Below are 27,186 nucleotides of genomic sequence, written 5' to 3'. Positions count from 1 at the left end.
TTTGAGTGACCGAGATCTAGGTACCACAGCTTAAGTTTTCAGGAAGGGTTTGAATCATGAAAAGGGAAACTGGTAAGACCGCCTAAAATTACTAGAACCCCTCCTAAAAACTGAAGCCCTTGCACAAACACAAGACCGCAGCACGCTGCTGTTGTGGAAAGGGTGTTGAGGGCAAACAGGAAGGAAAAGGTCAGTGACTCCAGGACAGAGGCTTTCTCAACAGTAACCGAGGGCAGAACAACAAGGAGAGGTGAAGAGTTGGCTGTCTTGGACACCTGCCTCTGCCAGCTTAGTGGGAGGAAACATATCTTAGAAGAACAGAGAACAAACGCAGTCTTGTGCTTGAATCCTGTCGGTCACCAGTTGGCATGATGACCTCTTTGGGCAGGTTCCTTAGCTGTAAAATGGGAATAATTGTGCCTCTCGTGATTCGAAGGTTAGAGACTAACGCCCCCTTTACAGTAGGTAATGAAATGGCAAATAGGTGCTATCACATGACCCTCGTCATGGGACGGAAAGGCCAACAGATAGGTCAGAATCCGCAACCTCGGATCACAGCGTAGGGAATGCTGGCTTCTTCCCTCTAGGAGGTGGGGACAAGCGGGGGGGGGGAGGAGGAGCTCGCTCCTTGCGACCCGCCCACACCAGTCTGGCCTGGAGCTGAGGTGTCCTGGTCGCCTGCATGCGCACAGCCTGTTCTGGTGCCCCGGTACCCCAACCAGGTCTGGTCATGTCCCTGCGCCCCTTGCTCTGGCCGCTCCAGCTGCTGCTGCTGCTGCTGCTCAATGGGGCGGTGTGCCGAGCTGAGGCTGGGCCAGAAACCGAAAGTCCTGTCCGGACCCTCCAAGTGGAGACCCTGGTGAGGAGACTGCGGCGCCACCCCCCAAACCCTCCCTCTCGCCCCCCTTCCCCGCCACCCTTTAAGGCTAAGGGATCGTGGGGGAGCACGGGGGGCGCTCTAAATGAACCTGTGAACGAAGAGGAGAAGTGATGGAACTGAGTTGGGGGAGAAGGTGCTGGGTCTCGATGTGGTAACAGGGTTTTAGGAGGAGCAGCTTTGACCCATGTAGTCTGATCATAGGTACAGCCCCCTGAATCATGTACAGAATCCGCTGCCCTTGGAGACACGCTCCACATCCACTACACGGTGAGGGGCCTGGGGGGCCGGGGCGTGGTCTGGGAGGGGGCGGCGCCCGAATGAAACACGTCAGCTTTGGCTTGGACACGTGGCAAGCTGTGCGAGAGAACTTAGGGTCCGCTAGCACGTGGGGGCGGGAGTGGATGGTGCCCTTGCCTGCTTCTTTCTCTTCCCTGTTTTCCCGCCAGTTACTTTCCAGCACTGAGAAGTGAAGGGTGGAGAGATCTCCAAGAAGTGTCGGCCCTTCGGGGCTTCCTCTTCCTTTTTGCTCCATGGGGATGGGGGTGGGAGGGGGCGACAGGATGCAAGCAGTAGGGTTGCCGCCATCCCATCAGGCGGTCCCACTGTGTGTGGCCTGCTGGGAGGAAAGTCGGGGTCAGTTCTTGCTCTTTGTCTTTAGGGCAGCTTGGTAGACGGACGCATTATTGATACCTCCCTGTCTAGAGATCCTCTGGTGATAGAACTTGGCCAAAAGCAGGTGATTCCAGGTATGTCACCCGCGCCTTTGCTTCCTAACCTAAGCCCTTGCTTAGTGTCTCGAACGTCTGAGGTAAGCTGGAAAGGATCCTAGAATGAGTAAGACCCTAAGGATCTTCAGCTACCTTAGGTTCAAATTCTCTTCTTGACCCACACATCACCGGGGGCTAATAATTTAAGAAGTGGAATAAAGCTCGCTTGAGGAAGGGCGATGGGGTGTCTTTGATTTTCTTTTGGGTGGTGTTAGCCTTTAGTTCAGTTGCGTCTTCTTCCTCAAGGTCTGGAGCAGAGCCTTCTGGACATGTGTGTGGGGTGAGTATCTGGACAGGGGCGGGCCTGACAGCCCCTTTCTCTGCCATCCCACGTCTCCAGGCGGACATTATAGAATAAAGGGGCCCTGACTTCACACTGGACCCCTGAGGGCACCTGTCGGGTTTGGGGGGGATGGAGTTGTGTAGGGTGATTGGTACCTTTACCGGTCAACCAGTTAGGTGGAAAAATTCACATTTTGATGCCACTATCTGAGGTGGGAGGAGCTTCTGGTGGTGCTGGGCCAAGGTTGCCAGCTCACCTCTCTCCTGCCTGCGGCTCGTTCCCTCCCTCAGAGAGAAGCGAAGAGCAGTCATCCCTTCTCACTTGGCCTATGGAAAGCGAGGATACCCGCCAACCATCCCAGGTAATTGAGTAGGTCTTTTCTCCCGACCGTCAAGACAGAGCCCTGAGAGCCACGCGCACTGCTCTGTCTAGAACTTGAGAAAGTCCAGATCAAATTTGAGGAAAGAAGTAGTTGGGACCCTCTCCTTCTGACCACCCGATTTCTCCAATAGAGACTACAGACAACCTGCTAGGGCCACCTGGCTTGACCATAGGCAGTTGGTGACCTTTGGCACCTTCTTGAGTCACGTGGGTCTTGCTGCCTATAATACTTATCCCAGAACACTAAAACTCAAAACAAACCAAAGGGTGACCTTCAGGACCCTCACGTAGAGCAGGTAAGGAGGTGGCCCTGGCGGCTGCTTCCTAGAACTCACCTTCAGGTACTACTACTGATACCTGTTCTGAAGGGCAGAGATCGGCCAGATTTTCCGATAGGTACCTCTTGCTTTGCATTAGAGCATGTGCTCCACTAGGTAAAATGTGATCTGCTCCACAGAATGCAGAGACATGTGGATCTCTGTGGGTTTGAGCCCCAGCCTGGTCTACATAGTGAATTCCAGGACAACTGAGGCTACAGAGCAAGATCCAGTCTCAAAAATAAAACACATTAAAAAAAAAAAAAACTTAGCAAAACTCTCCCCATTCCCATGCTGCTTGTTTGCTTCATCTGAAACTGTCTGAGTCCGGTCCCCCTCAAGCGCATCCCTCCTGTTTTCCAGCCCTTCTTTGAAACTCCTCTAAGAACCGTATTGTATGTGCTCATCAGTGGCTGGGAATTTTAAGGGCATCTGCTTTTATTCCAGTTAATTATAGCTCTGCAAAACCCTATCTATGTGGCTATCTGGAAATGGGATCCATTTGGTACAGAGGAGTCTCAACACATGTAAATGCTTACTTGTGGGGCCAGACAGATGCTCAGCCGTTAAGAGCGCTGGCTGCACTTGAGGACCCAGGTTCAGTTCCCAGCACCCATGTGGTGGCTCACTACCATCTTCTGTAGTAGTTCCCAGGGAAAGTGACCCCCTCTCCTTATGCTACATGGTGCACAGACATACATCAGGCAAGCTACTCATATCCATAAAATAAAAATAAATCTTTAAATAAAAAAATGCTCACTTGTAAATGTGAAAGAACCTGCAAGTCCCGTGCACAGATTTCCTGTGTGTCCCTGAGTCCGAGCCACGTGCTTAGTTGTAGTTAAGGTCAACACGAGTGTCCTCAGCCTGCTCCTAACCCTCTTCTGCCTTTTCTGAGGGAGCCCAACCCTACATTTCAGATTGCCAGAATCAGTTATTTTCTACAGCCTAGCCTGATTTAATCCCAATTCAGAGCTCTGGATACATCACAGCAATTTTCCACACCCTCCCTTCTTCCCCAGCGGATGCAGTGGTCCAGTTTGATGTGGAGCTGATTGCATTGTTTCCAGCCAACTACTGGCAAAAGCTGCTGAAGCGCTTTTTGCCTCTGGTAGGCATAGCTATGGTGCCGGCACTCCTGGGTCTGATCGGGTATTACCTATACAAAAAGGCCAGCAGACCCAAAGTCTCCAAAAAGAAGCTGAAAGAAGAGAAACGAAACAAGAGTAAAAAGAAATAAATAGTGATCTTTAACAAAACTTTGTATTCTTCGCTTGGTTCTACTACCTCCTTTTTCTTTACTTTTTACTGTGTGTGGGGGGGGCTTGAATGTGGCGGTCAGACAGCACTGTGAAGCTGGTTCTCTCCTAACTGTAGCTGGGTCCCAGAGACTGAACTGAGCTCATCCAAGTAGAGAGACAAGTGCTTCACCTGTTCAGCCATCTCTGGTGACCCCTTTTCTTCAAAGATAGGGCCCTGCATTTGTAGCCCAAGTTGGCCTAAGGCTCATGAGCCTCCTGGCTAGGCTGCAACTATGGATATGCACCAACACTCTCTGCTAACCCAATGTTTTGCGGCTAGTCTGCTTTCTTTTCTTTTCTTTTTCTTTTTCTTCTTCAGTTTTTTGAGACAGGGTTTCTCTGTAGCTTTGGAGTTTGTCCTGAAACTAGCTCTTGTAGACCAGGCTGGCTTTGAACTCACGGAGATCCGCCTGCCTCTGCCTCCCACCCAGTGAGGCTGCTTTCATGGGTAGAAAAAAAGAGCACTGTGAGCCGGGCGGTGGTGGTGCACGCCTTTAATTCCAGCACTCGGGAGGCAGGCGGATCTCTGTGAGTTCGAGGCCAGCCTGGTCTACAAGAGCTAGTTCCAGGACAGGAACCAAAAAGCTACGGAGAAACCCTGTCTCGAAAAATCCAAAAAAAGAAAAAAGAAAGAAAGAAAGAAAAAAAAAGAGCACTGTGAAGCTGGATCCTGCCTGTGGTTGAGTAGCTGGGGGCCTTGGAGCACACTTCTTCCTCTGGCTGTTCTTTTTTTTTTTTTTTTTTAAATATTTATTTATTATGTATACAATATTTTGTCTACATGTAGTCCTGCAGGCCAGAAGAGGGCACCAGACCCCATTACAGATGGTTGTGAGCCACCATGTGGTAGCTGGGAATTGAACTCAGGACCTTTGGAAGAGCAGGCAATGCTCTTAACCACTGAGCCATCTCTCCAGCCCCCCTCTGGCCTGTTCTTGCTGTCCTAATTTACCCCAGGAAACTGGTTCTGAATCTGCCTCTGGCTCCCTTGGGGTATATATTTGGCTCCCATGGTGCCGTGATGCTGAGGAGGAAAGATTTCTAGGCATTCTCTCCCTGGGACCAGAATGTTCCTTGTATCCTTGAACATGGCAAAGATAATAAAGATCTTACAAGGACTGAGAATAAGGCTCAGTTGGTAGAATGCAAAAAACCCTGAGATCAATCCGCAGCACCAATAAAACAGGTGCATGCCTGTAATCCCAGAGGAGGCAAGAGGACCAGAAGTTCAAAGTCATCAGCTACACAGGGAGTTTGAGGCCTACGTGAGACCCTAATTTTTGTTTTTAAAGGATCTTATAAATTCTTTTGAAAGAATAATTTGTTAGAGCTGGAGAGATGGCTCAGCAGTTAACCGCACTGGCTGCTCTCCCAGAGGACCCAGGTTCAATTCCCAGCACCCATATAGTGCTCACAACTGTCTGTAACTCCAGTTCCAGGGGATCCGACAACCTTCGCACAGATACACATGCAGGAAAAACACCAATGCACATAAAACTAAAAATAAATCATGAAAAATTGCATTATTTAAAAAAGAATAATTTATCGGTCATACTGCGCGGGATAGTGGCAGTCGATGACTAGAGTACTGTCCGGAGCCTCCATCTAAATCGGAGTTCACAAAAAAAGTCTTGGGTTCCTTGGATCACAGGGTATGGGAGACAACGTGAGCGGCTTCGATGACGTTGTAGGTGGTTGGAGGGCCTCTGTCTCCTGCCTGGGCAGGTGCGGACAGCTGAGGAAGGTTGCTCCTGTGGTTTACTATGAAGAGTGGGTTGAGCTGGCTCAGCACCTCATCGCTCACGGAGATACCGTCCAGGTACTGTTTGAGCATCTCCCTCAGCTTCCCGCTGATCTCCAGCAGCTGCACGCGTCTGTGCTGCAGGCTCAGCACCTCCAGCTTCACCTTATTGTATCTTTTCCAGAAGTTCTCCATCCCTGAGTAGTCCGCCATAACCTGAGAGCGGAGGCAGAGGAGGGAGGGGTGTGGTGGTCCCCTTGAGCAAATGCTGCCCAGTCCCCACCCTCCCCGTCCTTTACCTTGGCCAGCTCCTCTGTGAGCTCTTCCGGGTTCTGTCTCTCCACTTCCTCCTGCTCCATGGGAGTCAGGACTGAGGAATAGAAAGGCAGGACTTTTTCTTCCTCTGTTTCAAATTTCCTACAGATTTCAGCAAGTTTAAGGATCTTTTCACCCTGTTGGGAAGGAAGAGGCGCGTTAGGGAAAACAAGATGGATCCCTGCTTGAGTCCAGGAAAGCGGCTCCAGCAGCAGGAAGCCCATCTCAGGCAGTGCCTGCCGCGCGCCAAGCTCTCTCCCAGCAGTTAACATCCTCACTCAGCACAGCTCGGTACCACGGTACCACATCGCTTTCTCTTCAGCTAAGACAGGCGTTTCCTGGGGATGAGGAAACACACATGCGCAGACACACAGAGGGGGATCTTGGGAAGCTGGAGAGCCCCATCTCTTTTGGAGGCCTGGGGGTTGAGAAGCTTTAGAGTCTTCCTTCTCTACTTTAGGCTTGGTCAGTTTGAAGTCAAATAGGAGGGTTGGTTGGTCTGCAGATGTGTGAGACGGGTCCTGATCAGGCCTTGAACTTCTTGAGCCAACCCATCGGCAGGGGCCCTGCAGTGGGAGACAAAAGCTGCCAGGCTTTTCTCTCAGGAGGTCGAGGAAGAAGTGGCCATCTTGGAAATCCACCACCTTTGTTACCCAGTGGTAGCTCTTCCGCTCCTATGGGGAGTTTGTCCTGGTCTCTCATCACCTGTCTCAGAGGTCACCCTGACTGCTCTTAGCTGCTTCAAGCTGACAAAAGGTCAAGACTGGGGGGCCAGCCTCAGAGGAAGGTCTATCTAAGGGGCCGCAGTGAAACTTAACCTATGGTGAAGATCCAGAGCAAACGACAGCCATTTGGGGTCAGTGTGTATCTTTGGAGCTTGTCATACGACTGAAAATTAGCATCTTGATGAGTTGGTAGGCCGCAAAAGAAATCTGGAGGCCGGGCGGCGGTGGCGCACGCCTTTAATCCCAGCACTCGGGAGGCAGAGGCAGGCGGATCTCTGTGAGTTCGAGGCCAGCCTGGTCTACAAGAGCTAGTTCCAGGACAGGAACCAAAAAGTACGGAGAAACCCTGTCTCAAAATGATACTGTCTTCAGAAGAAATCCAGAGACAAATCCCCCAAAATGATGCAGTCTAGAAATAATACAGTCTAGAGGTCCTAACTGGTTCGTTTCCTCTGCTAGTTAAAGAGTTAAAAAGCAGGAAAAACCTGAAAGACATCAGGTAGTATTATATTCAGGGGCCTCATCCCAGCCCCTGGCACCCATCTTTGGAATACTGGGCAGGAATGCCATTTCAAGCCCCCTCCCCAGGGAGTTGCCTTGGTCTGAACTCCACCTCTGGGAAAGCCCACCAAGCGGTGATCCCTCCCCAGGGAGGGTCAGGACCACTCCCACAGGCTATTTAGACTGCCCCCCAGAGAATGTACACGTGATCTCTGGGTTTCGCGTGGTCTCCTCCCCCACCTCGCCATGCTTTCCCAGTGCCACCCGGGAGCACTGCATTAAACACGGGCATCTTTTATTCAATCTAATTTGGTCTGATTGGAATTATTTGCGTTGGCAGAGAGGCTCATCTAAGAAATATTCCTTGGAGCCGGGCGGTGGTGGCGCACGCCTTTAATCCCAGCACTTGGGAGGCAGAGGCAGGTGGATCTCTGTGAGTTCGAGACCAGCCTGGTCCACAAGAGTTAGTTCCAGGACAGGCTCCAAAACCACAGAGAAACCCTGTCTCGAAAAACCAAAAAAAAAAAAAAAAAAAAGAAATATTCCTTGGCTGGAGAGGTGGCTCAGAGGTTAAGAGCACTGGCTGTTCTTCCAGAGGTCCTGAGTTCAATTCCCAGCAACCACATGGTGGCTCACAACCATCTGTAATGAGGTCTAGCACCCTCTTCTGGCATGCGGGCATACATGGAGGCAGAACATTGTATGCATAATAAATAAAATCTTAAAAAAAAAAAAAAAGAAATATTCCTAACAGGTGGCAGCAGAGAATCTCAAGCTTGTGGAACCGCAGAGTCACAGACAGAATCAGCAGTTGGAGGAGAGGAAACCTCATGCATCAGACATGCAGAGAAAAAGACCCTGTGCAAGGCAAAGTGGGACTCGACTCGGGAAGCTGAAAAATCCCTGTTCATTTAAAAAAGAGAATGGAGTAGGAAGGAAGGAAGGAAGGAAGGAAGGAAGGAAGGAAGGAAGGAAGGAAGGAAGGAAAGCTAACACAAGCATCCACTTAAAGAGGAGGGAGGAGGGAGCCCTGCCCCATCTTTCCTGAATCCCTTTTGCCTCCAGTCAGGTTTCTTGGTTTTGTCCCTTTTACCTTCTCCACGACCTTTTTCAGGTCCTTGAGGGTGGCATTACTTTCCAGGGTGAGTTTGACTAAGTTCTCCTGGGACACTCCCCGAGCCTGCGTCCTTTGGGCCTTCAGTTTTCGCAGCTGTACGTGGACCAGTTCCTTGTCATTGCGAATGCACTGGTTCTGCCATTCACTTTCACGGCTGTGGGCTGTGATCTTCCCTTTCAAGATACCTATGGCCTCCTAGAGGGACAGTGGGGACCATTGACAAAGGCAGATGAAGGGCAGACTGAGGACTAAGAGCAGAGCGCCATCTTGACCCAACCAGTGAGAGACCCAAAAGAATTTGGGAAGGCAATGGACAGATGGGTGTCTCCAAGTGAGCACTGACCTGCAGCTTCTGGATTTTTTTCATCTGCATTTCAATCTCTTTGGAGCTTTTCTCGTCCTTCACCTTCAGAGTCTCAAAGGCAATCTTCCGGTCCTCCGTGGCATCAGTATAGTTCTTAAGTGCATCCTGGAACCTTCTCCACAGATCCTCCACTATGTTCTCCAGTTGTAGACGAAGAAAGTGCTTCTCTTCTAAATTCTAGGGAATGTGTTCCAAATACCAAATGCTTAGAGCTACCCTCTTAGTGCCCGCTCATGCCCGCCAGCAGCCTTACCCTCGGGAACTGTTAGGAGCGTTGTTTAGTGAATTACATTCAGAGTGGGGCATTGTGACCCAGACAGGAAAGCGTGGGGGTGGGCCCAGCTCCATGAGAATGATGCCAATTAGAAACAGAATGAGGAGCGAGGCAGAAGAGACACATCTCTGAGTTCAAGGCCAGCCTGGTCTACAGAGCAAGTTCTAGGGCAGGCTCCAAAGCTACACAGAAACCCTGTCTTGAAAAACAAACCAAACCAAACAAAAACAGAATGAGGCCCAGTGTTCCAATCTCAACTTTTTTTTTTTTCCTTCCTGAACCAGGGTTTCTCTGTGTAGCCCTGGAACTCTGTAGACCAGGCTGGCCTCAAATTTGAGAGAGATCCTCCTCCTTCTGCCTCCAGTGTGCTGGGATTAAAGGTGTGTGCCTTTATACCACCTGGCTCAGATCTTGTAACTTTTTAAAGCAAAATTGATAGTTTGGATTTTCATGTGAAATCTTTTCAATTTTCACAAGTAGGAAATCATTCAAACTGTAAAGTATCCCACTGGCTAAATTAAAAGCAAGGGTTGGGGATGGAGCTTAGAGGAGAATACTTGCCTAGCATTGACTCACGCTGGATGTGATGGTACCCTTTACCCTACTCGGGAGGTGGAGGCAGGAGGATCACAAGTTTAAGGTAAAAGTAAAAAAGCAGTTCCAGGTCATGCTCCACCACATAGTGAGTTCAAGGTCAGCCTGAGCTAAGGAAGATGCTGTCTCAAATATAAGTTGATTGATTAAAGTTAAACCAAGAACCCTAGACACAAACTTCTGAATATCAGCTAGATTTGCAAAGTCTATGATAGAAAGAATTTTGGATCAATTTCTACTGACTCAGACTGTGGGATTCAAGCTGGTCATGTGGCTAAACTGTGGGCCTTTGTTTCTTTGTCTATACCTCTCAAAAGGGTGAAGTCAGATGATCTCTTAGGTTTTTTTTTTTTTTTTTAATTGTTGTTGGTTGTGGTAGTGGTTTTTTGCTTTTTTATTTTTGTTTGTTTGTTTGTTTTGTTCTTTCCCCCTTAAATGCATTCTTAAAATCTTCTAGAACATTCCTGGTTCCCAAGCAGTTTTCACAAGATCACAAAGAAGCACGGGGACCTCAGTGGCCAGAGACTTTTATTGACCATTGGCTCTGGAGCGCTCGTCTAGCTCTGACTGCCCTGAGCAGTTCTCATCCCGGCCCTCCATCCTCCGCCTGTACCTTGTTTTTCAGATCGTCCCACATACTCTGGAATTCTAGCTTGCTCTCATACTCGGAATCTACGTAGTTCTGCTCCATGGCCATGAAGACATCCTGGAGGTAGTGGATCTCTTTCTCATGCTGGTCAATGATTGTCTTCCTGCAGGAGACAGATGGGTATAGCATGAGGTCCAACAATAACAAAGAAACACATAGCTATGAACGGGCAGGGGTGGTGGCACACTCCTTTAGTTCTGGCACTTGGAAGGCAGAGGTGGGCGGATACCTATGAGTTAGAGGGCAGCCTGGTCTACAGAATATGTTCCAAGCCAGCCAGGGCTACACAGTGAGGCTCTGTCTTAAAATACAAAAAACAAAACAAAACAAACAAACAAACAAAAAAAACCCTATAGATGAGACAAACTTGCAGGCACCTGGCATGGGGGCGGGAAAGTTGTTTTAGTGTATGTTTTCTTTTACTCTCTCTTTTTTTTTCCAGAAAGAATAAGAATATTTTGATTTTTTTCTTTTCTTCTTTTTATTCTTTTTTAATTAAAATTTCCAACTGCTCCCCGTTTCCCATTTCCCTCCCCCTCCTCCCACATATTGCCCCTCCCCCGCTCCCCTCCCCCTATCCCCACTCCTCTTCTCCTCCCCCCAGTCCATTCCCCCTCCCTCTCGATACTGAAGAGCAGTCCAAATTCCCTGTCCTACAGGAAGACCAAGGTCCTCCCACTTCTATCTAGGTCCAGGAAGGTGAGCATCCAAACAGGCTAAGCTCCCACAAAGCCAGTTCATGTATTAGGATCGAAACCTAGTGCCATTGTCCTTGGCTTCTCATCAGCCTTCAGAATATTTTGATTTTTGAGTAGGAAATACTTTCATATGAAACAAAACCAAAAATCTGCGTAAGTTCCCTGTGGAATCTCTCTCCCATCCTTATCTACTGCCAGATGGATAGAATTTTGATAGTTGAAATTAGAAGGTACAGACAGGTACCGGCAGGGGTCAAGGAAAGCTAAGACTGTAAGATTAAACCCAAGTTCATTTCCGAGGAACTCAAGACCCTCTCTGCCTGGGGTTAGGTTAGGGAGGAGGCTCCGAGGTACTGGTACTAGGGATAGGCTCTGGGAGCTCCCGGGATCCAGCCTCTGGACTCCCTGGCCCCTTACCGTTCAGTCTCAAACTCTTTCGTCAGGACATCTAGTTCCATGTTGTAGCTTTCCTCCAGGAGGCTGAGTCGGCGTCGCTGCAGGGTCAAGAGCTGGTCAACATTGTGTAAGTGGCTACGCAGGGCGTGGGCGTATTGTTCCTCTGCTTCAGTCAAGTCTTTAGCCAGAGACTAGAGGAGGAAGAGAATTACTGTTCTGGCCGAGCGGCATCCCCGAGAAAATACAAATGGATTCGAGGGGCTGGGTCCTCAGCACCCACAAAAGAAGTCTGGTGTGGTGGCACCCCTGTAATCCTGGGTTTAGGGGAGTAGAGTTAGAAGGGGTCCTAGGTCTCACTGACCAGCCAGCCTACCCAATTTGATAAATGAGCTCCAATCTCAAAATATAAGGTGGAGAGCAGGCAAGGAAGATGCTTAATGGCAGCCTCTGGCCTACACGCCTACACACACACACACACACACACGCACACACACACGCACGCACGCACACTTAGCTATCTGGCTAGGTGGATGGCACAATGGCATTTTTCTCTTATTTCCTAATGGTTTTAGGAATGCTGGCTCTCCCATTCCGTCTTTAACAAGTAAGATTAATTTATTATTTGTGTATATGCGTGCATGCCTTTCTAAGTTTGTTATGCAGGTGTTCCAAGAGGTCAGAGGCCCTCAGATTCCCTGGAATGAGAACTACCAGCAGTTGTGAGTTGCCTAATGTGAGCACTAGAACTCGAACCCAGGTCCTCTGAAAGAACTGCAAGAGCCATCTCTCCAGCCCTTTCCACTTAGTCTTGACGCAAACCAAGAGTGACCTCTAGAAGCGTAGGAACCAGCCCTAGTGGTACATGCCTTTATTCCTACCACTCAGGAGAGAGACAGGAGATCTGGGAATCCAAGGACTAGGATTTCTAGGCCAGTCAGGGTCGCATAGTAAGATCCTGTCTGAAAAAAAACCGCATTGGGAAGGACTGAAGAGATGGCTCAGCAATTAGGAGCACTGGCTGCTTTCCCAGAAAACTAGTAACTCCAGGTCCAGGGGAGCTGATGCATGTATATGGTGCACCTAACATATATGTAGACACAGAGATAAAATGAAAAGAATTTTTTTCTAAAGAAGTGTAAAGTGAGCCAATGTCTTGTGGCTCACAAACATTTACACTGATGGAGCCACCATTTAAAAAAAAGAGGTAGGGCTGGAGAGATGGCGCAGCAGTTAAGAGCACTGGGGGTGGGGGTGGGCTCTTCCAGAGATCCTGAGTTCAATTCCCAGCAACCATATGGTAGCTAACGACCATCTATAATGAGATCTGGTGCCCTCTTCTGGCTTGTAGGCATACATGCAGGCAGAAAATTGTATACATAATAAATAAATCTTAAAATTAAAAAAAAGCCAGGTGTCCTTGGAGAACTGGATGTTTGAGGGCAGAAACTAACTTGAATCTAGTTTTGTTAGGAAAAAAAAATCCTAAGACGGGCCACTCCGCTGGTGCAAAGAAATCCAATCAGGTCAGATCAAACCAAATTAAAATGCCCATTGTTTTATTAAATACGGTGAGTGCACGGTGGGGAGAGGAAAGCGAGGAGCACTTGCAAACCCAGAACCACGGAACCACGTGTTTCTCCTCTGGGAGCTCACTTAAATACCCTGGGGGGAGGGGTCAGAACCTGGCATGCTGGGATTTGGAGTCCAGACCAATGCAACTCCTAGGCCAGGGGGCTGGGGTTACGCTCCCCACTTAACAAGTTTATCTCCTATTTTTTAGATTTATTTATTATGTAAAGTGTTCTGCCTGTGTGTCCCCTGCAGGCCAGAAGAGGGCACCAGATCTCATTACAGATGGTTGTGAGCCACCATGTGGCTGCTGGGAATTGAACTCAGGACCTCTGGAAGAGCAGCCAGTGCTCTTAACCTCCAGCCCTAGTTTATCTTCTTACACAAATCAGTCATGGTGATGCACACCCACAATACCAGGGCACTGATGCAGGAGCACGGCAAATTCCCTAGGCTACGGTAATGAGTTTGAAGACAGCATGGGTACTTAACAAGACATGTGTGCGTGTGCGCATGTGTGTGTGATATGTACGTATATATAATATATGCATATATACATACTTCCATATACACCCATACTATATATATGTACTGAGTATGTATGTATGTATGTATATATATATATATATATATATATATATATATACATACAGAGACAGTATCTCCCAACGTAGCTCTAATTGGCCTAGAACTAGTTATGTAAACTAAGTTGGCCTCCAACTCACAGGGATCTGCTTGCCTCTGCCTCCCTAGTGCAGGATTAAAAGTGTGTACTACCACACACAGCAAAATTATTTTATAGGGTTTGGGGATGTATCTCAGTGGTGGAGTGTTTGCCTACCACAGATAGGGCTAGATTTTGATCCCCAGTACTACAAGCACAAAATAAAAAGCAAGGAAGCTATCAAAGACCAATCAAGCGAGGACAGAGTGATTAAGGGGCCAACAGAAACTGGCTTCTTATGGCATCCTGTATGGCAAAGACAAGTCCACTCCCATCCTACAGTTTCCTGAGTGGGACTGGCAGTTCCTCCACCAAAGAGGAAATAATCATTTGGATCGTATCACATGCCTATAATGCCAGCCTTTGGGAGGAAGGGAGACTGGGAGCTGGGAAGCTAGAGAGACAGCTTAGAGGCTGAGAGCACTTGCTCCTCTTCATGAAGACCTGAGTTCAATTTCCAGCATTGACCACTCTGGAAGTCTAACGCCAAGGGTTATGGCGCCCTCTTCTGGCCTCTGTGGGCACCTGCACCCACATGTATACGCCCCCCCAACACACAAGACACATACACATAATTTAAAAATAATAAAATATTTTTTTAAACTCATGAGTTTGAAGTCAGCAGACTCATCTCAAGAGGAAAGCCAGAAAGAAAAAGGAAGATAGGAAAGCGGGAAGGGGGAGCACAGAAGAAAAGAGTTCTCTTTCCACCTCCTTGAGTTTGAGTAACCTTGACTATTGGGATCAACAGAAGAGGTGAAAATGGCACTTGGAACTGTGCTGCTTCCAGCACAGCCTTCACTCTGGCCTGGCAGCTTCCACTTCCTGCCTCTTGGAATGCCTATTCTTGGGAATTCTTCCTCCAGGCATGCTGCGAGAAACCCAGACTGGCTCGCTGTTGTGTGTGAAGACAAACCCCGTGGGGCAAAGGTTGTGTTGTGTGGCTTTCCTGGAAAACAGGGACAAATATCCATTGTCCCCAGAAGAGAGAGAAAGACTAATGATTCTGCCAGAGTCTACCTTGGTGAACCAGCTAGTTTATTGGGGTAACTGATGGTTAACAAAAGCTGCATCCTTGAGTTCCACAGCTTAGCTGGTCTGAGGGTCCCTCCTTCTCTCTAGCAGTCGGTTTTGCTTGTATAACCCTGGAGAGGAGTCTTGTGAATTTTTTTTGACAGGGTTTCTTTGTGTAGCCCTGGCTGTCCTGGAACTCACTCTGTAGACCAGGCTGGCCTCGAACTCACATAGATGCCCCTACCTCTGCCTCCTGAGGGCTTAAAGGCGTGCACCACCACTACCTGGCTAACACTTGGGAGGCTGAGGCAGGAGTAATGCCATTATTCTCAGTCTGGGTTCAAAAAAAAAAAAAACAAAGTGTGGGTTAGTGACAAAGTTCGTGCCAAGCAAGCACAAGGCCCTGAGTTTGGAACCTGACCCAGAACCCACATAAAGACCCAGGCCTGGGGGTACGCCTATAATCCCAGTGCTTGGGGCTGGGGGTTCAGATCACCCCTCATTCATGGTGGATACCTGAAGCTCACTGGCCATCCAGCCCAGCTTCAGGGTCAGAGAGAGACTGTCTCAAAAAAGAAGATGCTTGTTTTGGCAGCATATATGCCAGAATTGGAATATAATACAGAAAGATTAACATGACCCTGAGCAAATCTGTGAAGTGTTTTTTTTTTTGTTTGTTTGTTTTTTGGATTTTTCGAGACAGGGTTTCTCTGTGGCTTTTTGGTTCCTGTCCTGGAACTAGCTCTTCTAGACCAGGCTGGCCTCGAACTCACAGAGATCCGCCTGCCTCTGCCTCCCAAGTGCTGGGATTAAAGGCCTGCGCCGTCACCGCCCGGCTCTGTGAAGTGTTTTTTATTTGTTTGTTTGTTTTTGTTTGTTTGAGACAAGGTCTCACTCCAGCGCAGCCCTGTCTGGCACAGAACCTGCTAGACCAGATTGACCTCAAACTCAGAGATCCTTCAGCCTCTGCATGCAATGTTTTAAAAACATTTTTTTTAGATTTATTTTATTTCATAAGTGTTGTCTGCATGTATGTGTATATACCATATGTGTGCCTGGTGCCCTTAGAGGTCAGAAAAGAGCATCAAGTCTCCTGGAGTTACAGCCACCATATGGATGCTGGAAATCTAACCTGGTTCCTCTACAAGAACAATAAGTGCTCTTAACTGCTGAGTCACTTCTCCGGCTCGAGTGTACCACATTCTAAAAGCAAACAAAGAGATGGACCATAGTTAAGGAAAGACACTGGGTAACAACCTCTGGCATGCATATACATATGTGAACATATAACACACACACCAAATCCAAAACCTTCCAGGGCTGGATATGTGACTCAGTGGTACTTATCAAACACATAAAAGGCCTTAGATTTGCTCCCTACCACTGGAAAAAAAAAAGGTCTGGGACTGGAGAGATGGCTCAGAGGTTAAGAGCACTGGCTGCTCTTCCAGAGTTCAATTCCCAGTACCCATATGGCAGCTCACAATTGTCTATAACTCCAGTTCCAGGGGATCTGACATCCTCACACAGACAAACATTCTGACAAAACACCAATGGACATAGAAATAAGTAAATCAGTTTAAAGAGAGCAAAGGAAAAAGCCATAGCAGTGTGAAGCTGCCGGGGTCTGTCGGATCCCCACCCCCACCCGCGCAACAGGCAGAAGGAAAGGCGTGTCTTCTTGCGGAAAGACACCGACTTGGTAGTGGATATTTGCTGTACTGCGAGTTTTGTTTGAGAAGAAAAGCCTAAAGAGGAATTGGCAAGCAGGTATAGTGGTGTATTATTTGAGCTTTAATAAATAAAGCTTGCCTGAAGATCAGAGAGCAAAGCAGCCATACTAGTCAGCCATACAAACCAGGGAGTGGTGGCACACACCTTAAATCCCAGGCAGAGGCAGGTGGATCTTTGCTAGTTCAAGGACACCCTGAGCTACACAAGATTGAATCTGTCTAAAAGAGAAACAGAGCTCACACAAAGGTGATCTCAGCACTAGGGAGGTGGAGACGAGAGTCATATGGCTGGGCAGAGAGAGGAATAGAAAGAGGAAGAGACAGGAACTCTGTGGAGTTTTCAGGATTTGTGGAGACAGGATCTTACCCATTTTCCATTTGAGGTAGAGGTAAGAGCCAGTGGCTGGCTGCTTTGCTTTTCTGACCTTCAGGTTGAATCCCAGTATCTGTTTCTGGGTTTTTATTATTCGTACTACAAACAGGTAAAGTGTGTATTTTAAAAAGACAAACAGAGTGTAATGGCGAAGGTCTTTAATCCCAGAACTCGAAGGCGGAGGCCGGTGGATCTCTCTGGGTTTGGGGCTAGCCTGGTCTTCATAGTGAGTTCCAGGCCAGCAAGGGCACTGTCTTTAAAAAGCAAAATGAAAAATAAACACAAAGGGGCTGTAGCTTTCTCTCCCTTGGTGCTACCTTCAAGGAAGCTGCCACTTCCTGCGCGGATCTTGGTTCCCCTCAGACCTTTAGTGAGGCCCGAGATGGTTAAAAGAAAGAAAGGAAGGCCGGGCGGTGGTGGCGCACGCCTTTAATCCCAGCACTCGGGAGGCAGAGGCAGGCGGATCTCTGTGAGTTCGAGACCAGCCTGGTCTACAAAGGGAGTTCCAGGACAGGCTCCAAAACCACAGAGAACCCCTGTCTCGAAAAACCAAAAAAAAAAAAAAAAAAAGGAAGGAAGGAAGGAAGGAAGGAAGGAAGGAAGGAAAGAAAGAAAGAAAGAAAGAAAGAAAGAAAGAAAGAAAGAAAGAAAGAAAGAGAGGACCATAGGACCATAGCCGGGTGGTAGTGGCATGAGACTTTAACCCCAGACTCAAAAAGCAGAGGCAGGGAGATCTCTGTGAGTTCGAAGCCAGCTTGGTCTACAGAGCTAGTTCCAGGAAAGCCAGGGCTACACAGAGAAACCCGATCTCGAAAAATGGGAGTGGGGAGGTGATCAAGAAATTCCTTCAGTGAAAGTCAGAACTAAGAAGAAATGCAGAGGCATCAATAGGTTGCAGAGAAGCTTTGAGGGCCAGATTCTTATGCCCAGCATTGGTCATGAGAACAACAAAGAAACCAAGCACATGCTACCCAGGGGGTCTGTGTGTTCCTGGTGCAGCACCAATGCTGTGTTAGACATGCTGCCCAGGGGCTCTGTGTGTCCGTGGTCCAGCACCAATGCTGTGTTAGACATGCTGCCCAGGGGCTCCTTGTGTTCCTGGTGCAGCACCAATGCTGTGTTAGACATGCTGCCCAGGGGGTCTGTGTGTTCCTGGTGCAGCACCAATGCTGTGTTAGACATGCTGCCCAGGGGCTCTGTGTGTCCGTGGTGCAGCACCGGTGCCGCCATGTCTGACACGTCTCACTGTGCTGAGACCACTCATGCTTCCTCAAGAATCGCAAAGCTGGGGGCTGGAGAGATGGCTCAGAGGTTAAGAACATTGGCTGCTCTTCCAGAGGTCCTGAGTTCAATTCCCAGCAACCACATGGTGGCTCACAACCATCTGTACTGAGATCTGGCGCCCTCCTCTGGCTTGCGGTCATACATCGAGGCAGAATGTTGTACACATAATAATAAAATAAATCTTAAAAAAAAAAAAAAAGAATCGTAAAGCTGTGGTGGGAAGGACAGCATGGTGGCCATCAATGTCACCAATCCCAAAGCCAGGCTTGTGTACAGAGAAGAAAAAGAAGAGATGGCTCAGGCACACATTTCATTTGTGCTTAAATGGGACTGCAAAGAACGTAAAAGGTGGGGGGGGGGGACATACAAGGCCAAGGAGACAGCTACGCCCATATACGGGTGGACTGAGAAGACGCCACAAAGTTGCCCTCTGACCTTCTTGGCATGAATACCCACACACGGGCTTTTTTTAAAAAAATATATCAGAGGGGCTGGAGAGATGGCTCAGTGGTTAAGAGCATTGCCTGCTCTTCCAAAGGTCCTGAGTTCAATTCCCGGCAACCACATGGTGGCTCACAACCATCTATGTAAAGAGGTCTGGTGCCCTCTTCTGGCCTGTAGACATGCACACAGACAGAATATTGTATACAAAATAAATAGATAGATAGATAGATAGATAGATAGATAGATAGATAGATAGATATTTTAAGAAAATATATCGGAGTCCTTCAAAGGATGAGAGTGATTCAAGAATTTCTTAAGAGCATAAGGATGGGCCCAGTTGATGACACCTACCAATAATTCCAGTACTTGGGAAGGCTGAAATAGAACCACTAAATTACAGCCAGTCTGGACTGTCCGAGTCTGTGTCTATCTCCCTCCTATCTCCAAAAGATCATTAAGATGGTTTGGAAATCCAGAATTGCTCTCACCTTCAGAGGGCTTCCAAACCTTATCCAGGGACACTGAAGTTGAATCAAGGAGGCCAAATTGCTTGAATGAAACAGTGGAATAAGAGTCAAAATACCCCTATCTTGCCAGGTGCAGTGGCCCACGCCTTCAACCCCAGCACTTGGGAGGCAGAGGCAGGCGGATCTCTGTGAGTTCGAGGCCAGCCAGACCTAGAGTGAGACCCTTCACAAAAACAAGATACCCACACTCTAATACTAGCCCTCTGACTGGTCGGCCCCCTCTCTGGAACTGAGCCTTCTGGAACAGATAGAAAGACCAGGACTAAGTTTCACTTGCTGGCTCACTACTATAAAACTCTGCAGTACTTGTTTGGGGTAGCAAATGACCAAAGAGAGTAGTTAGTTCCTCTAAGGAAGGCAGGGATAGTGACAGCTCAGTATTTCATTTCTTGTGCCGTGTGAAGGTTTAAATGTCAATCAGGTAGATCTGGCTGTATACACCTGCGGTGCCTGCAGCTGAGAAGTGGGGTCAGGAGGATGAAAAGTTCAAGGTCATCTCCAGTTACATCAGTATAGGGATATATGACTTTGTCTCAAAAAAAAAAAATGAATTCACTAGGCCCGCTCTACTGAGAAAGATCAAGGCCAGCGTCGAGCGTGAGGGAGCTGTACCTTGATGACGCTGTCCTTGCAGTCCACAACGCGCTCAAAGGTTTGGCTGAGGATCTCGATGTCCTTGAGAAGTTCCCTGGTCTTGACTTCCCTTAGGACAGTTCTCCACTGCGTGTTGATCTTATTAAGATTCAGAGCGCTGTTGTGTTCTTCCTTGGCCAGCTTGTCCTGTGTGAAGGAGAAACATACCCATTTCAGCCAAGGCCAAAGGTCTACCAGGGTACAATGGATACCACCCTGACAAACACCAGCCCTCGAGCATTCTGAAGGGCAACCAACACCCAAGACTCGGATTTGTGGTTTTCGATGGGAGTTTCCTTCAAGGTGAGACGTCATAGCAGAAGACTTTCTAATGACCCCACTCCAGACAGAACATCAGAATTTTCTTTCTTTTCTTTTCTTTCTTTTTTTTTTTTAATTTAGTTAGCTTTATTTTGTGTGGATTGGTGTGAAGGTATCAGAACCCCAGAAACTGGAGTTACAGACAGTTGTTAGCTGTCATGTGGGTGCTGGGAATTGAACTCGGGTCCTCTGGAAGAACAGCCAGTGCTCTTACTGCTGAGCCATCTCTCCAGCCCCCAGAATTTTCAAGATAGCTGAATTTGGACACTCGACAGCACCTACTGTCCTAATTCCGGAGCTCAGTTGGTACTTCCAATCTCTATGCCCCCTCTCCATGCTTCACAGTGAACTCCCTAGGCCGAAAACAATGTAGCCGAGGACTTCGGAGGAGGCACGGACCGGATGAAAATGAGTCAGTCAACAGTGACGCGACCCGGGCAACGGTGCCAGGGCACGGGCGGGGTGGGTTTGGGCAAGACGCAATGAAGACAAGCATCACCTTCAAGAACTGTGTGAGAAGCCTCTCTTTCTTCTTGGCCGCCTCCTCCTCTGCCAGCAACTTCTGCTGAAACAGAAGCAGCTGCTCCTCATCCGTCAAGGGTACCTTTGCCTTTTTCCCTTTTTTAGGCATGGCTGGGCCGGCGGACTGGATTCAGGCAAAGAGCCTCGGCCTGCCGCCACGGCCTGCTTGTGAGAAATTAGAAAGAAAACGCTCCCATAGACAGGGACCTTCTGGAACTAAGGTAATGGAGCCTTAGTTAGACCTCAGTCCTCCGCCAAGAGAGCTCAGGCCGTCAACAGCCGGCTCAAGAGTCGAACGATGCATCTTGTCTCCTAGCAACAAGGACCTTCGCTAAGACCGCTGCCCGTGTGAGAAATTGGAAGGTGAGCCCTATTTGAAGCGCCCCCTGCACTCTGGAGGACCGCAGTCAGTTCTTGTGGAGAGGGCTTTTCATAAAAATCCTACTCTCTCTCTTTAAAAAAGCCTTCAAATATTTTTTTTCCTATTTTACTGTTTTATTTTGTGTATGTGTGTTTTGTCTGTATATGTCTGCGTACATGGGCATGCCTGTTGCCTGCAGAGACCAGAAGAGGGTGTTGGATTCAGTGGAACAGGTCAAGACCACTTACACACATACTCATAAATTCTCTTTTGAGGGTGGGCGTACCAGGCTTCTTTTGGGCCACCAACCAGCTCCCAAATCATATAATTAGATTTGAATGCTTGGCTTAGCTTAGGCTTCTTTCTGGCTAGCTCTTTTAACTTAACCTGTTTCTCTTTATCTACCTTTTGCCTCAGGCCTTTTTACTTTTCTTTATTCTCTGTGACTTTCTCTCCTGCTTACTTCGTGGCTGGCTGGGTGGCCTATTTCCTAGTAGCTTTATTGTTCTTTCATATATATGTGTGTGTTTATTTTGTCTTATTACAGCATTCCAAACTGACCAAGATAGCATCATCTCAACTTTTTTTTAATATTTATTTATTGATTTATTGATTATGTATACAATGCTCTGTCTGTGTGTATGCCTGCAGGCCAGAAGAGGGCACCAGACCCCAGTACAGATGGGTGTGAGCCACCATGTGGTTGCTGGGAATTGAACTCAGGACCTTTGGAAGAGCAGGCAATGCTCTTAACCTCTGAGCCATCTCTCCAGTCCCTCAACTTTTTTTAAAATAATGAAAGTTTGGCCTTTAGTGTCTTCCATGTTTGTACCTAAACCTTGATGTGTGATCTTGTGGTTTCGTCTGTGCCTTGAGGGTATTTCCTCACTGTTCTGCCTTATTCCTTCCATCGTGAATCAAGAATCTACATGTGGCGGGTTTGTGTTTATGTTCTTTATTCCATTCCGTGAAGGTATTTGTTTATTATTGTACCAATAGCATGCTGTCTCCATTATTGGTTTATTATAGTCACTGGTGCCTGCTAGACCGGAGCTCAGCCTTATTCCTCTTAATGAGCGTCTTAGCTCTCCTTGGGCTTCGTGTTTCTGCATAAATGGATGCACCAGCTTGTCTGTTTCTGAGCTGTTGGGATTTGAAGGGAATCCCAGTGCATTTCAGGTAAGTGTGAAAAGAACAGTTACCTTTCTGAGGACGAGTCTTCCCGTTAAGATCACTAGACAATGCTCTACTTAGCTCTCCCTTAGTTTCTCCTGCTTTGTCACATAAGTCAGGGGTGGTGGAACACATCTTTCAGCCCAGCACTTGGGAACTGGAGGCAGGGGGATTCAGATTCCAAGACCAGCATAAAATTCATAGAAAGCTCAAAACTATCTTGAGCTACCTAAGACCTGGACTCAAAAACAAAATAAATAAAAATATAAGTGTGTATGTGTAATTATATAGCTCTTCTGTTAAAAGTCTTTTTGTTTTTGCTTTGAGACATGGTGTCACTAGGTAACTCTGGTTGTCCTAAAACAAACAGAGTGGGCTGACCTCAAACTCAGAGATCTGCTACCTCTGCCTTCTGTACATATGCCACCAAGTTCAGCTATTTATTTATTTATTTATTTATTTATTTATTTATTTTTAAGATAGTGTCTTATAGATTTGCCAAGGTGGGACTTGAACTTTTGATCTTTCTGTTTCAGTCTCTTCAAGTAGCCAAAATGTCAGGCCTGGGCTGCCAGTCCTGGCTTGTGAACATGTTTTTATGTGTAAATTCAGTTCAGAGATTTTGCTCGCACTTTGGTGACGTTCAGGCGCCCACACTTGAAGGTTAACTCCCCAGACCTGAGTGGGTCAACAGTAGACTGCAGGTTACTCTGTCTGGGGGGGTGGGTCTTCAGAGACAGTATGACAATTCAAGGTGGAAGGACAGCCAAAGAAGAGACAGGAAGGAAAGCAGACAGAAGGACCCGGGAGATGCTCGGTGGGTGAGAACATTGCTCTGCGAGCATCAGGACCAGAATTTGGATCTACAGCACACAGGTAAAACAACTGTCGTGGCTGTGTTGTGTCTGTAACTCCAGCATTATGGGGCAAATCCCGGAAGACCTTGAGATCTCCCTGGCCAGCTAGCCTAGCCAACACAAGAGACCCTGTCTTAAAGCAAGAAGTAGAGAAGAGTGGAGGAGAACACGCAACGTACTGCTCTGGCCTCTGCATTTCTGAAAATAAGAACACAATCTGATCCACATGCTCATATTTGTGCAACACACACACGCATGAGATGGAAAACAAAATTCATGATTTTCCATTTTTGTCTTTTTGAGGTGGGGGCCTCACGTTCAGGCTGGCTTTGAACGCATTATGTAGCTGAATCTAGCCTTGACTTTCCTGATTCTCCTGTCTCCACCTCCCAAGTGCTGCGATTACAGGTGAGTGCCATTGTGCCAAAAGGCATTATTACCAAGGTACTAGCAGTTTAGCAGCAGAAATAACAAATACCTAAATAATAAATATGCGCAAATCACGTCAATAACATTTTGAGCATTCACTGCATGCCGAGTGCTGACTTAAGTGTTATGTGTGCATTACCTAATGGGATTCTTACAGCAGCCCTGTGAAGTAAGTGCGGCTATTATTTTTATTTAACAGATGAGAAAAGTGATGCTTAGAGACCTTTAGCTCAAGGCTACATCAGGAGAAGTTGGTCGGTTTGGATGGACCGAGAGGACAGGCAGCGTTAACGTCAGCAGAGTCAGCTATCTTCACAAGGTACGTGTTATTCAATAACCTTTATGACCCTCCCTCCCAAACCCAGATTCTTCTCATAGCTTCGCAAATCTGCTCTAGGATGGATGCAGAGGCTCCTGTTTCCATGGTGATGGGGCGGCTGGTACACTGCACGCCAAGTGTAGGCGATGCAGAGAATTGGCTCAGGATCGAAAGGTGTCGCAGCGGGACCCAGGGAAAAAAGGGTCAATGAGAAAGCCAGGTCTGAGAGACGGGACCTCCCTGGAGCTCCAGATGCGCCTCCACAGCCGTCTTGTCCCTGCCTCCGTAAATGCTAGCCTGGGACACCCTAACCCTGGGAAAGAAACACAGCCGCTCCAGACTCAAGCCAGGTCATAGACTGGAAGCCTGTCCCGTGGGGGGATCCTCTCCTTCCACCTCCCCTTTGCCTCATAGCCCTCGGTTCCTGCGTGGGGACCTCAGTCTTGGACTCTCCCCGGGTCGATGGAGCTGAGCAGCCAGCAGGGGGCAGAGTCTCCCTCTGCGGAAGGACGCCTTAGCGGCTCGCACCCCCAGCTTCAGGATTATTTTCAGCTGACAGACTGCAAAGGCGCAGTAGGTGGATTTCAGGACAGGAGCCGGGTGCTGGCAGGGGCTGGGAACCACTGAAGTACCGGTCTTAAGCAGTGGGCCCCACTGAGAAGACGGTACTTGGGGGTCACCAGACAGGGGGCTGAAATAATCAACGTTTAAAAATCTTCCCCTTAGTTTTCTTTTGAGCTTTTTGTTGTTGTTGTTGCTGCAGTTTTTTTCCCATTTTTAAAAAAAAAAAACATCCTAATGCGGGGGAGGCTTATTCATTCATTCAGTGTTTATCGAGTATACAACTGTTACAGATAGATACAGCCATTCAGAACAAACATTTCTAAAATGTACAATGATTCGTAACCTTTTGTTAGCGGGAAGTGTCATATCTTTTTAAACAATTATTTATTTTTATGTAAAAGGGTGTTTGGACTGCATGTGTGTTTGTGCGACACATGTGAGCCTCGGATAACAGAAGAGGGCATCGGAGTTACAGGTGGTTGTGAGCGGCCATGTGGGCGCCGGGAACCAGACCCTGCTCCCCCTGGAAGAGCAGCCAGTGTGCTTAGCTGATGAGCCATCTTACCAGACTCTGGATATCTTTACGGTAATTATGATAAGAAGGATATAGATTCTCCCCCAGAAAGAATATGCCATAAAATTAAAAACATTTCATGCGAGACTGGACGCCTTATAAGACCCTCCCTGTCTTGTATGAAATGGCTTATATGAAACAGAAGAAAAATCAATCGTTGCTCTGAGTGCCCACCCAGTGCCTGACTGCCTGTGTGTGTGTGCATTAGTGCGCATGAGTGTGCATGTGTGTGTGCGCCTGAAGATAGATGTTGCAGGAGAAAATGGGTCAGTGTTGTGGAATATTGGTTTAAGATGTGTTATATTCATTTATGCATGGAATATTCATTATGTGTGGAATATTTGTTTAATAATGCAAAGATGTGTTGTATTCTTTTATGTTGCGTTTGTTTAACTCTGTATATCTGTTTACTTTGCCTGCCTAGAACACCTGATTGGTCTAATAAAGAGCTGAACGGCCAATAGCAAGGCAGGAGAAAGGATAGCTGGGGCTGGCAGGCAGAGAGAATAGAGATCTAGGGAAGAGAGCGAGGAGTGAGGAAAGGAGGAGAGGAAGATGCCAGGGGCCAGCCGTCCAGCCGCACGGCCAGTCATAAAGTAAGAAGGAAAGAGAGATATACAGAATTAAAAAAGGTAAAAGTCCCAGAGACAAAAGGTAGTTAAAGAGAAATGGGATAATTTAAGTTAGAAAAGCTCGCTAGAAAACAAGTCAAGCTAAGGCCAGGCATTCATAAGTAAGAATAAATCTTTGTGTATTTATTTGGGAGCTGGTAATGGACCCCTAAAGAATTAAAAAAAAAAAAAAAAAACCAAACCAACTACAGGCCCAGTGGTAGTGGTGGTAGTGCAGGCCTTTAACTGTAGCACTAGGGAGGTAGAGACATGTGGGTCTCTGAGTTCAAGGCCAGTCTGGTCTACAGAACAAGTTCCAGTACAGCTGCACAGAGAAGACAGGCTACCCTGTCTTGAAAAAAGAAAAAAGAAGAAAAGAAAAGAAGGATGGGATGTGATGACTTGTGTTTACAATCCCAGTCACTCAGAAGGCTGAGGCAGGAAGAGAGCTTCCTAAGGCCAGCTTGTGCTACAGAGGAAGTTCAAGACCAGTCTAGGCAAGAGAGCCAGACTCTGTCTCAATATTTTATTTTTTTTTATTTTATTAGTGGTGAGGATGAACCTCAGGTAGAGTACTTGTTTATCTGTATAAGTCAAAGGGTTCAAATCCAGTACCAGAAAAAGAAAGAAAGAAGGGGAGAGGGAGAGGAGGAGAGGAGAGGGGAGGGGAGGGAAGGGAAAGGAAGGGAAGGGAAGCCACTAGAGGCTGAATTAGTGGGGAAGTACAGAATGCTTGAGGGTGGGGCTGAAGCAGAATCAGGGAGGTGCTGAAGGGTCCTCCTGAAGAAGCCTGCATTCTGTCCTTAGGAGCTGAAGTGATGGGTGCTACAGAGGCAGAGGGTGGACGGCAGCTGGAGGACAGACAGAGGTAGCCATGCATCTGGCCGCACATGTGCTCAGGAGGCTGGAGCGACCACAGCGTGTGAGTCTTCCTGCCTTCTCCTGCTCCACTCCAGGGCTTAGCCAGGGGCTGTGGTGTGACATTCCCACACACTCAGAGCATGGAATGATTAGACTAGGGTAGACAGCACTTCTGTCACCTCGATGGCCAAAGATTTCTTGGGGAGTCATTTTTGTTTTGAGACAGGGTCTTACATGTAACTCTCGCCAGCCTGAAACTTGTCCTGTAGTGTATAAGTGTTTTGCCTGCATGTATGTGTGTATGTATACCGTATGAATGCTAGGATAGGGTACTGGATCCCCTAGAACTGGAATTGCAGGTGGTTATACATTGCCACACGGGGGTTGGGAACGAAATCCAGGTCCTCTGCAAGAGCAACGGGTAGAAATACATGATTTCTGAGGGGAGGGAGTTGTGATGGTTATTCTTGGTTGTCTACTTGATTACATTTGGAATTAACTAAAAACCAAGTGTGTTTTATACCTGTGAGAGATATTTTTTCTTAATGAAATCCCTTGAAGCGGGAACACCCACTTTTAATCCAGATTAAAGGGTAGCTGCCCTTCTAATCTGGGCCACACCTTCTGCTGGCAGCCTGTAGACAGGTTGTAGAAGAAGGAAGCGTTTGCTCTCTGTCTTCTTGCTCTCACTGGCAAGTCCATTCCTCCACGGGCATCAAGCCTACTTCTTTGTGATTCTGGCCTATATCAAAAACCAGTTGAGACATCCAGCCATGGACTGAGCTTCTACTGAACCTCACTGGTGACCCTCCCTTGGTGGGCAGCCATTATTGAATGATCTAGACCACAGCCTCTAAGCCATTCTAAAAACATTCCATATCTATATCTATCTATCTATCTATCTATCTATCTATCTATCTATCTATCTATCTATAGATTTAGAAACATGTAGATGTAGATATCTTCATTCTGTAATCTCTGTTCCTCTAG

The 27,186-nt window shown here is 47.6% G+C and overlaps 2 protein-coding genes across 2 annotated transcripts; one reads left to right on the top strand and one right to left on the bottom strand.

Moving 5' to 3' along the window:
* Positions 1-631: 631 nt before the first annotated feature.
* On the top strand, positions 632-3,869 carry Fkbp11 (FKBP prolyl isomerase 11). The gene is made up of 6 exons (XM_057792392.1): positions 632-859; positions 1,082-1,147; positions 1,539-1,626; positions 1,894-1,927; positions 2,221-2,291; positions 3,651-3,869. Exons 1-6 carry the CDS (start codon positions 683-685, stop codon positions 3,866-3,868), a joined length of 654 nt encoding a protein of 217 aa, XP_057648375.1. The 5' UTR covers positions 632-682; the 3' UTR covers position 3,869.
* Positions 3,870-5,476: 1,607 nt separating this feature from the next.
* Positions 5,477-20,748, bottom strand: Ccdc65 (coiled-coil domain containing 65). The gene is made up of 8 exons (XM_057791950.1): positions 20,425-20,748; positions 19,584-19,751; positions 11,325-11,494; positions 10,174-10,312; positions 8,672-8,869; positions 8,305-8,523; positions 5,970-6,122; positions 5,477-5,886 (listed from the first exon to the last, which is right to left on the bottom strand). Exons 1-8 carry the CDS (start codon positions 20,554-20,556, stop codon positions 5,575-5,577), a joined length of 1,491 nt encoding a protein of 496 aa, XP_057647933.1. The 5' UTR covers positions 20,557-20,748; the 3' UTR covers positions 5,477-5,574.
* Between the last annotated feature and the right edge of the window lie 6,438 nt (positions 20,749-27,186).

Source organism: Chionomys nivalis, chromosome 17 (assembly GCF_950005125.1).
Source record: "Chionomys nivalis chromosome 17, mChiNiv1.1, whole genome shotgun sequence".
Classification (NCBI taxonomy): Eukaryota; Metazoa; Chordata; class Mammalia; order Rodentia; family Cricetidae; genus Chionomys; species Chionomys nivalis.
The sequence above is the reverse complement of the archived record's forward strand: the minus strand, read 5'-3'. Positions and strand labels throughout refer to the sequence as shown.

What these genes read in the sequence shown, in the direction of transcription:
- Fkbp11 (XM_057792392.1), top strand. Translation starts at nt 683, where the DNA reads ATGCGCACAGCCTGTTCTGGTGCCCCGGTACCCCAACCAGGTCTGGTC. An exon ending in CCCTCCAAGTGGAGACCCTG is followed by an intron (nt 860 to 1,081) that starts GTGAGGAGACTG and finishes GTCTGATCATAG; the next exon opens with GTACAGCCCCCTGAATCATG. An exon ending in CCAAAAGCAGGTGATTCCAG is followed by an intron (nt 1,627 to 1,893) that starts GTATGTCACCCG and finishes TTCTTCCTCAAG; the next exon opens with GTCTGGAGCAGAGCCTTCTG.
- Ccdc65 (XM_057791950.1), bottom strand. Translation starts at nt 20,556, where the DNA reads ATGCCTAAAAAAGGGAAAAAGGCAAAGGTACCCTTGACGGATGAGGAG. An exon ending in GGGACGATCTGAAAAACAAG is followed by an intron (nt 8,870 to 10,173) that starts GTACAGGCGGAG and finishes CACATTCCCTAG; the next exon opens with AATTTAGAAGAGAAGCACTT. An exon ending in TGAAAAAGGTCGTGGAGAAG is followed by an intron (nt 6,123 to 8,304) that starts GTAAAAGGGACA and finishes CCTTCCCAACAG; the next exon opens with GGTGAAAAGATCCTTAAACT.